At 36.6% G+C, this 10,395-nt stretch overlaps 2 protein-coding genes across 2 annotated transcripts; one reads left to right on the top strand and one right to left on the bottom strand.

Moving 5' to 3' along the window:
• Positions 1–1,961: 1,961 nt before the first annotated feature.
• On the top strand, positions 1,962–4,135 carry LOC120216743 (protein SHI RELATED SEQUENCE 5-like). The gene is made up of 2 exons (XM_039214089.1): positions 1,962–3,085; positions 3,547–4,135. Exons 1-2 carry the CDS (start codon positions 2,521–2,523, stop codon positions 3,912–3,914), a joined length of 933 nt encoding a protein of 310 aa, XP_039070020.1. The 5' UTR covers positions 1,962–2,520; the 3' UTR covers positions 3,915–4,135.
• Positions 4,136–9,234: 5,099 nt separating this feature from the next.
• Positions 9,235–9,724, bottom strand: LOC120216637 (22.0 kDa class IV heat shock protein-like). Its single transcript, XM_039213990.1, has one exon. It carries the CDS (start codon positions 9,688–9,690, stop codon positions 9,235–9,237), a length of 456 nt encoding a protein of 151 aa, XP_039069921.1. The 5' UTR covers positions 9,691–9,724.
• Between the last annotated feature and the right edge of the window lie 671 nt (positions 9,725–10,395).

Genomic DNA, 10,395 nt, shown 5'->3' with positions numbered 1-10,395 from the left:
TAAGCGAATGATTAAATGGATTTTAATTGATAATTTGAAATTTTAAAATGAAACAAAATTTTACAGGTTATCAAGTAAAAACATATAAAAAGTCAATGTGACATCTTTAACTCGTATTTAAGTACGTACACGGGTTAAGGGGGTTAAGGGTGTTACATGTCAGGGTTGAAGTTGAATGCTGCCAAGACTAAATTTTTTGCTAGTGTTGTTAATGTTCGGGAGCTTAGAGAAATTCAGGATGCTATGAGTTTCAAATTGGGGGTTTTGTCGATGAGGTATCTTGATGTGCCATTAGTAACTAGGAAGCTTTCTGAGAATGATTGTTTTTCCTTGTTGGATAGGGTTCGAATTATGCTTGGGGTGTGGTCGAGGAAGACGTTTAGCTATGGGTGTCGGTTGCAACTTATTAAAGTCGTGTTGTTTAGTGTGTTTAATTATTGGAGTAGGTAATTGATTCTCTTTAAGGTTGTAATTCGGAGGATTGAGCAAATGAGCATGCGATTTTTTTGGAAATGGTGGGATAAGTATGCCAGAATGGCTCGAGTTAGTTGGTCTCAAGTGTGTTTTCTGAAGTCTGAAGGGGCCTTGGGGGTTAAAAGGTTGTTGTGTTGGAATAAGGTTTGTAGTCTTCTTTTGGTAAGGAAGTTTCTAGCTCGGGAGGGATCCTTATGGATTGCATGGGTTAGGGAGTATGCTTTCAAGGGTTTGGATTTTTGGTATGTGAAATGAAACCTCATTTCAGTTGGACCAGAAGGAAGCTGTTGAAACTTAGAGGAGAGGCGGAGGACTTGTTTTGGGGAGTTGTTAATTGGGATTTGGTTAATAGTAAGTGGATATGAGATGTTGTTAGGGCGAAGAAGGAGGTTGTTGATTGACAGAGGATTATTTGGTTTCCTTTCTATGTTCCAATGTTTTCTATTATCGCTTGGATGATTATTTTAAATATATTGCCTACAAGGGATAGATTGGCACGTATGGGTATTAGAATGGATGGGCTTGTGGGTTGTGTGGAGTTGAGTTCAAGACAAGGAACCATCTTTTTTCAAAATGTTATTTTTCTTGTATAGTTTGGGCAGGAGTCTTGCATTTGTGTAAATTACAGCTGATGCAGCTTGGTTGGTGTGATGGTCTTACGTGGACGGTTAGAAATTGAAAAAGGAAGTCTCTAATTGTTTGCATACTTAAGATTACTTGGACTAGTTTTCTTTACTACATTTGGGAGGAATGGAATTATAGACATCTGAGAGATGTTTTGCGCTGTATTGACGATTTGATTTGTTGTATTAGGATGTTTGTTGGTTACAAGCTTTCTAACTGTTGTATAGACATGGTTGATAGGAGGAATGTATAGTTGAGTGTTGAGTGGGTTTTTTTTTTGAGGTCTTGTTTATTGGTTGTATAGCAACCATTGTTGTTTTCCTTGATGTTATTATATGGTCGTACAACACTTATAAAAAAAATTTAGAGGGACACCATTAGTAAAATAAGTAATTAATCGAAGAAAATTCAGATTTCAGTACCCACCCTCATTAAGCTTAGGCTATGCCACTATTTATGGTCGATTAGTTTAATGAGATAATATATTAACTTTTAAAAATAAATATAAAAATTGAAATTATGGTATGATAAATATAATAAATGTAAAAAAATTAATTTTATAATATTAATATAAATAAATCAATCAATAATTTGAATTTTGAGAGGTAATAGATAAAATAGAATAAGGAGCATAGGGAAAATATCAATCTAATTACAGGGACGGTCAGAAAGGAAAAAAAGTATAGCGTGTTTTCCGGTGCAAGAACGAATAAGGAAAAGCTGATGCTGTGCCACGTGGAGAGAATAGGGAACGTACGATGTACATGCAACGGCAGAGATTCAAACCTTTGGTTGAATAGATTCATTGAAACCGAAGAGAACTGTAGAGGGTAGAGAAGTGCCCAGAGACATATTTTCTTGCATCTTTGCGTTTTCTTTTTCCTGTATATCTGTCTCTGTCTCACATTTGCATTACTCATCAAAACCCGGAGATCTATAGCAAGTTGTTGTTTTTGTTATAATTTAAATCAGGGATGGAAGAGGAAGGAAGTTATTTGTCCTAAATGAGGAGAGAGCGGGGTGCAGTTCTCATGGCGGCGTTGCAGGGGATCTAATTCCGTGCCATTATTGCTGGGAATTGAAGGAGAAAAAGAAGAAGCCATAATCGTTTGCAGGAAAAAAAAAGGAAACCCCAAAGATCAGAAAGGAAATTGAAACTGGCTAGTGTATTAAATTTTCTGGTCATTGAAGGTAAAAGATCGGGTCAAACCCCCCTTCCTACAAACATTCACAGACTAACAGTGGCCTTTAAAAACTGAACAGGAAAAGTTTCCACAGTTGAAACCCATAAAGACCCCAGGGAAAATCCTACCAGCTCATCACACTGGTGATCTGGCGGTGAAGTGGGGGCACTAAATAGGGTCATTCTGCTATGGAATTTTGGTCAAATTTGAGATTGGTTTCAGCTCTTGGGTGCAACAAATGGCTGGCTTGATCTATCTAGGTGGACGAGAAGGAGGAGCAGCTGCAAACAAATCACAAGGTGGAGATAAAGAGGAGAACTTCTATCTTTACAGAAACGAGGAGATCTACAACAAAGGGTTTGAGATATGGCCTCAGTGTTATTACCAACAGCAAAACGTCAACAACTTGCCGTTTGGAGTGGGTCCTAGTCGAAGAACCAGCGGCTTTAGTTTCTCCGATGAGTCGTCCTCGAGAACAGCAGGGTTAACGATTATGAAACCAGGAGGTATGAACTGCCAAGATTGTGGGAACCAAGCTAAGAAAGATTGTCCCCATTTGAGATGCAGGACTTGTTGTAAAAGTCGAGGGTTTCAGTGCCAAACTCACGTTAAGAGCACTTGGGTCCCTGCTGCCAAAAGGCGAGAGAGACAGCAACAACTCGCTGCTTTGCAACAAACCCAGCAGCAGCAAAATCAACAACAAGAAGAACAACAACAGTTTCGAGGAGAGAATCCTAAAAGGCCGAGAGACAGCCATGCTTCTCCTTCTCTTGCCTGCACTCGTTTATCTCCCACCATGTCAGGTAAAGTTGAAGTACTGGTTTACAACACAAGGACAGAACCAAAAGAAAGAAAAAACAACATCAATGCAAGATTTTTGGGTTCTTTGAATTGAAATCGTGTAAAGGGTCTATGATGGAAAGTTTTCAAAAACCGCGTATTGTAAACATAGCTCGAGAAAGATTAAAATGGTGAGAGCCAATGAATTCCAGTGACTGCCAGCAATACAATGTCCCAACATGACCGTACCATTTGCTTGTATGCTAGTCCACCTCCTTTGTCACCCAACCAACTCCTTTTTTTCTTTTTCTTCTTTTCCCCATTAATTCTGCCGCTGTTTGCTGGTAAAACTGATGTTAAAGTCCCATAAAATCGGGAGAAGAATCAAAGAAATATTTATTTTCTTTACATTTTATTAAGTTTGAATATTTTAGATACCGATATATTGTCACCGTTAATTATATTGTCTGACTTTGAAAATTAGGGTTGGAACTGGGCCAATTCCCTCCGGAAGTGAGTTCTTCAGCAGTCTTCCGTTGTGTAAAAGTAAGCCCTATGGACGATGTAGAGGGGGAGTTGGCTTATCAAACTGCTGTGAACATCGCTGGGCATGTATTCACGGGAATTCTTTACGATAGAGGCCCCGAGAGTCGATATGCAAGTGGCGGGGAATCCTCTCAGCCATTAAATCTCATCACAGCTGCTTCTTCCACTGCAGCAGTGGCCACAACGACAACCACCACCGCTACTACAAGCAATCCTGGCTCAAGTATGATTGACCCTTCTCTTTATCCAGCTCCACTTAATGCTTTCATTGCCGGCACGCAATTCTTCCCGCCTTCAAGGTCTTGATTTACTGGGATGTCAACAATTATTCCACAGTCCACACTGATCTCTATGAGAGCGGATCCCTTCCGGCAAAAAACACCCATTTGTTATTAGCGGTCACTTTAGTTATGTAGTTTGTCAAATCTTATTTAACACCCATCCAAGAACAATAAATTGGAATGAGAATTGAAACTTTTGAGGATGCTTATGATATTGGGGGACGTTGGTTATTGTTTTCGGATTTCGATTCAGAATTCCTGTGCATGATTTTGTGCGGATCGATAATTAGTCTTTGTTTTTTTATTTATTTCAACGTTGTTATTGTAGCATGTGAATGGGTGCTTTTTTTTAGGGGCGTGAATTGGTTTTTTGTTTCTTTATCGGCTTTCTTTAAATATAATTTTTCCCTTTCTTTTTGTGGGTTTGATTGATCTTGAATCTGCTTTCTGGTTGGTGTTGAACTCGAAGCCGCTTTCCCCATTTATCCGACTGCGTGCCGGATGGAAATGGGACGACATGGTTTCGTGTTCTGCTAAGCAAAGAATTTTAATACTATCACTTTCTTTTTCTTTAACATTTAATCTGGTTAAATAATTCCGGCAAAGAGAGAGAATACAAAAAGAAAGAAAGAAAGCCCATGAACCAGCTTTACAAGTCTATCATGCATTGGCGTTCCATTCCAAAAAGCAAAGCTATGAAAGATGTCATCCTCCATCTCCCTCTCTGCCTTTTTGAATGAGAATGTACTTTATTTTATACGTACAGACATCTATATTCTTTATTGGCTGATCTCTGCAAAAAAATGTAGATAGACCTGCATGGATATGACCCTCTGCTCGAACGGAAACGTTGGTCATTAGCTAATAAGTTATAACGCTTCTCCGCATTGAGGGTCTAATGTGAGGTTTTATCACCATGAAGAATAATTTTTAGATTATAGAGCATGATGAGTCCTCAACGTCTTGAAATGGATGTAACTTGGAGAGAGATAAGAAAAGAGAACAATATGCATCTAAGTGTGTTTAAAGTCATGCTCTAATGAAAACAACAAAACTATTTCTTGTTTTAGTTTGGCTCTTGGAAGTTTGAACACATCAATAGAGAAAATATAATTTAGGGTTTCCCAAACAGGTTGTTGTTTATAGAACATGACTTTACAAAGCAATAAAACTTTAAATATAAAAGCATATATATATATATATATATATATATATATATATTCCGGAAAACACAGTGATTTGAAGACAAAATTATGGCTACAGTATGAGAAGAGACTTGACAAGGGAATTATATCGATAAATCTCTAAAAGGGATTTTGCATGTGCGAGGTCCAATGGGAAATTTCAAATTTTCTAACATCGACCCCAGCGAATGACAGCATTGCTTGTTGTCTTCAGCATGATTTCTTATATGTAATTGATAGCACCGTAAAAAATTCAGATGCGTCCGAAGAATGTGTACCTAATTCTTGAACGCGAAGCAAGCCTTTACTGCACCAAAAGAAAGAGAAAGAAGAGGAAAGCAGCTAGACGATTAACCAGTGTAGGCTGACATTTAAATATAAATATATTATTTTAATATTCATGTGTAATCCTATCTATCTTCCATTTAATTTGCACGACAGAATCTTTTCTACTATGAACTTGACAGTTATTAAGCTTTGACAATCTGCTTCTCGAATCCATATAATATTCCAGCTTCTACCCAACTGTGTTTCCTAGTTTACGTTGTCAGCAGGTAAGTTGAGCTTAGGATCCGTGTCATTAGTAAATAACAAAAACAAGTCATAAATGACAAGATTTGGGACAAGAATCAAATCGGAAAAGACGTTTGTTTGTTTGTTTTCAAACAGTGATCGAGACTGTTGAGATCGGAGACATGAGCTTTGTCTATGGAAGATTTTCGAAACGGGTTTATATTATTTGTTAGAGTATTAAAAATGTTATTAAAAATAGACTTAATTAAAAACTGAATTATTAGTAAAAAATTTGGCGTACTCTTATGCTCCTTTACGGAACATCCCAAGATATACGAATTGGCAGCTGACAGTACAAATAAGAGCGTTGGTCCCGACTTATCCTTATCAAGGGGGGAATACCAGATCTGAATACTGCTAGGGTTTACTACTATAGGGTCGTGAAATATTGGCTGTGTTGCAGGTCTGCGGCAAATTTGTTGTCCAATAACTGGATTGTTGTGACATCCATGCCTAAAGAAATTGCCGACCTGCTGAACCTAAGCTATGGCTAACTTCAATATTAGCAAAAAGGATTTGATTAAATGACGCGCCGTTGTCAGTTTTCCTTTACTGATTTCAGGCTACAAGTAATTCTAATACCAATATTTAAAATAAAAAAGTGCATGGATTTTACGTGAATCTTTAGAATTTTTTTTTTGTTTTTTTTTTGGATAAGTTAGAATTTTATTACCTAAAGCAAAGATGTACAACCAATCAACCAATCAACAAATCAACTGTCACAATAACAAAAGAAAATACAAAAAAGATTGGTTAGACTATACCCCAAACATCACAAAGCTTAAGATTAGTGCTATCAAGTCTATTAATATTAGTGCCCTAAGACGGATCCCAACAACGTTTTTAACTTCCTTGAGCAAGCATTCCACCGTTCTATGACGTCCCAAGAAGATTCTTTGATTTTGTTTCCTACCAGATGAAGTAAAGAAATGCAGTTCAAGAAATTTTCAAAATGGTAGTATGGAGAGACTTTCCTTTCCATGTAGAAGAAGCCTTTGAAACCATTTCAACCCATGTCATGGAAGATGAATTCATCTCATTAAGCTTCAGAATAGCATTCCAGAGAGCTGCTGCCAGTGGGCATTACATGAAGAGGTGGTCCCTTGACTCCATATAAGTGCCGCAGTTTACACAGTGGAGAGCAGTGCAAATTCCCATTGTATTGAGTCAGTCTCTAGTTGGCAACCGGTTGAGAATAATCATCCAGGCAATCAAACTTAACTTTGGAATGTGTAATGAGAACCAAATTAATTTGTGCCAAGATACTTTCTGTTCTTTGAATCGGATCAGGTCCCATATGTCCCTTGTTTGCACAGGATCGGCTGAAATAATTGGTGAAGCTTCTGTCCGCAATTTCAAAAGCCTTCTTATGCTCCAACTAACGTTTACACCTGCTTGAAACTGCCAGAATTCGTGATCCTTGAAAACATAAGCTTTTAGCCAAACTACCCATAGAGAACCATTGCCCGCAAGAATTTTCCGAATTAGACTCAGCAGTCATGCTCTATTCCAAGTTTTAATATTTTTCAGTCCTAATCCTCCCTTGGATTTAGGAAGGGTAATTTTCCCCCAGCTGATTCTTGCACCTGCAACAAATTTATCTGCTCCTTTCTAGAAATACCTAGAGGAGATTTGTTCTACCTTTTTAAGGATTGAAGCTGGCAAAACAAGTTGCCTACACCAGTAATTGCTAATATTGAATAAAACAGATTTTATGAGTTCTAATCTCCCTGCATAGCTGGAAATTCTCCCGGACCAGATGTGAAGCTTACGTTTAATGTTATCAATAAGAGCTTGGCAATCCTTCTCGGTAAGCTTGCGGGTAACTAGAGGAATTCCAAGATAGCGAACAAGTAAAATTCCGACTCCTGTGATTTGTTTTACCTTCTCAATGGTTCTAGCATGAATACCCGCAGAAAAAATTTCACATTTGGAAGAATTCAACTTGAGTCCAGAGACTTCATAGAATTGATCAAGAATACTAAGGACTCCAACCACCGATTCAATATTTCCTTTGCAGAAAATAAGAAGGTCGTCGGCAAAAGAAAGATGAGTAAGACCAATTTTCCTTGTTTTTGGATGAAATCCAAATATACCTCTTTCCGCTGCCAAGTTAAGCATTCTTGATAAGATATTCATAGCAAGCACGGAAAGGTAGGGGGAAAGAGGATCTCCCTATCTTAGTCCTTTAGCGCCTTTAAAATATCCAATAAGAGTCCCATTAAAAGAAATCGAGAATCTTGCTTGTGTGAAAAAAGCTTTGATCCAAGCAATGAAAGTGTGTGGAAGATTAAGAGCTTTGGGAATATCATAAATGAATCCCCAATGGATGGAGTCGAAAGCTTTATGCAGGTGATAAAATTTTAATAAATATATTTTTTGGATAAAATTTAAGTTTAACCCCTTCTTAATTTTGATCAATTAAATTTGTGATGCAATGATAAATTTTAATAAATATATATTTTTGGATAAATTTTAAATTTAATCCCTAAAAAGGAGGGACTCCAGGGAAATCAAAGAAAATACCCGTAATAAACTTATAATCCATAACTTATAAATATATGAGAGAACAAACATAGACGGATAAACAACTTGAACGATACTTACTCATTTAATTGACATTAAATTTAAATTAACATTATTTTTCAAATTAATTTTGAAATATTATTCATATTCCGAAGAAAGCTTATGCTTGATGACCCACTTACTAGTTAGCAAGATATTAACTTGCCACACAAAAAAAATCAAAATCATTAAAGCTTAAAACATATGAGCAATGAAAATCATCATACACTTGGCTTTTTGCAAAAATAAAAAGCAGGAAATTTAATGAAAAATCATTGGGTAGCCTTCTTGGGCCAGCATTTCAACAGCTAATTGGGTCATGAGAAAATATGTCCACTCTGTTTTGTAAACTTCTCTTTTGCTAAAAGTTAAGGGACCAAACCACACTGGAACATTTGCAAACGACATCGTGCAGTTGTTTTCCATTTTCCAAACAATCCACCAACTAAAATCGCGTGAAAGCGACAGTGAAACTGAAAACGACGGGAGCCATATCAACTCTGTTTTCTAATGCTTAATAAATCTTAAAATAAATTATGCGTTTAATATTTAAATTATTATTTTTAATTTATTTTATTATTTAAACATTTAATTTTAAAAAAATTATATTTAATGTTTAATTTTTTATTTTAATACTCGTTAAGTTTTTAATGTTAAATTTTTAAAAAATTTAAAAATTTAAGTATTAAAATACACCAAAACTAATAATTTAAATACTAAACATGTAATTTATCCTAAATTTTATTATAAAAAAAATAAAAAGAGACGAAAAAAAAAAAACCAAAAATTACCCAATGAACCCAAAATTAGAACTATGAAGTTACATACAAAAAAATATCATGCACCATTTCATCATGATGAATAAGCATAAGATAACATCAACTTATTGTTAATCAAAGCCATCACATAAAACGAAGACGCATCATCCACATGCACTGCTGGGCAGCCCTGGAGGTGGTGTCAACATTCTCACCAGAAGCAGCCGACGAACCAATGATGATAACCTTAGACTGCTTCTTGGCCTCATCGGCCCCCATCTTCCAAATGAGCCTTGATGTGATGCAAGTCCGCATTCCCAGGCATCCTGAACTGCCTCCAGAATTTCCCATTCGTCCTCTCCGCACTGTGCCATTTCTCACCTTCCACCCCCTCTTTCTCCTTTCTTTTACTGCTGATCCTCAACAGACGGTTGTCTTCGACCTGGATCTTCAGATCTTCCTTCTTCATCCCGGGGATGTCGACGGCGATTACGTGGAACCGCGGTGTTTCTTTCCAATCGGCACGAGCCAATGCCACCGCCATCGGCTCCGTGGCTTTCGGGACGGCAAGCGGTATGTGTTCGAGGATTCTAAACGGGTCTTGGGGGATCATCACGTCCCATAATGACCTTGGGTAGGACATTAAACCATTCACTTGGCTTGCCATGATGGTTGCTGCCATTAGGCAAATGATGGCTCTGGTGAGGTTTTTGATGGCCATTTCTGGTTAAGGGAATTCTGCAATGGAACGAAAACGTTAAATTCTTTAGGATAATTGGAAATTTTGCTTAGCTTTGCTGGTGATTTCTCAATGTGAAGTGGTAGTGTTAATGATACTATATATATATACACGTTTGAACGTTTGAAAGGATTTCTCTATATTGTTGTTGTTTCGGGAATTTTCTAGGAGAAAATTAAAGTTTCCGGATCATAATGACGACACGTGTTGCTCTGGGCGACTGCGATCACATTCAATGCTTAATAATTCCATTTTGTCTACAATAAATTTTGATGATATTTATTTTCAGTTTGTAATAAAATAATTATTTTTATTCGTTAACCATAAACTCAAAATATTAAGATATTACGTGAGATTAGATGGGTCTTATGGGTCTTATTAGGCATGTAAACGAATCAAACGCATATAAACGGATGTATATTCATGTTAGTTAATTTAATAAATAAATGAACATGAACATAAACGAACAAAAAGTTTTTTGTTCATGTTCGTTCATTAAAGAATATAGCTTGTTCATTTTCGTTCAAGTTCGTTCATTTAAATGATAAACGAACACAAACGAACGAACATAATAAATGAACATAAACGAACAACACAACACAAAAATTAAACTTATTCGTACACAACAAATGAATGTAAAAAAAGTAAACAACAAGAATAACAACTTAAAATTCTTTAATATAACCT

Source organism: Hibiscus syriacus, unplaced genomic scaffold, assembly GCF_006381635.1.
Source record: "Hibiscus syriacus cultivar Baekdansim isolate YM2019G1 unplaced genomic scaffold, ASM638163v2 tig00110163_pilon, whole genome shotgun sequence".
Classification (NCBI taxonomy): domain Eukaryota; kingdom Viridiplantae; phylum Streptophyta; class Magnoliopsida; order Malvales; family Malvaceae; genus Hibiscus; species Hibiscus syriacus.
Note: the sequence above shows the minus strand (reverse complement) of the source record. Positions and strands in the feature narration are given on the sequence as shown.

What these genes read in the sequence shown, in the direction of transcription:
- LOC120216743 (XM_039214089.1), top strand. Translation starts at nt 2,521, where the DNA reads ATGGCTGGCTTGATCTATCTAGGTGGACGAGAAGGAGGAGCAGCTGCA. An exon ending in TTTATCTCCCACCATGTCAG is followed by an intron (nt 3,086 to 3,546) that starts GTAAAGTTGAAG and finishes TTTGAAAATTAG; the next exon opens with GGTTGGAACTGGGCCAATTC.
- LOC120216637 (XM_039213990.1), bottom strand. Translation starts at nt 9,690, where the DNA reads ATGGCCATCAAAAACCTCACCAGAGCCATCATTTGCCTAATGGCAGCA.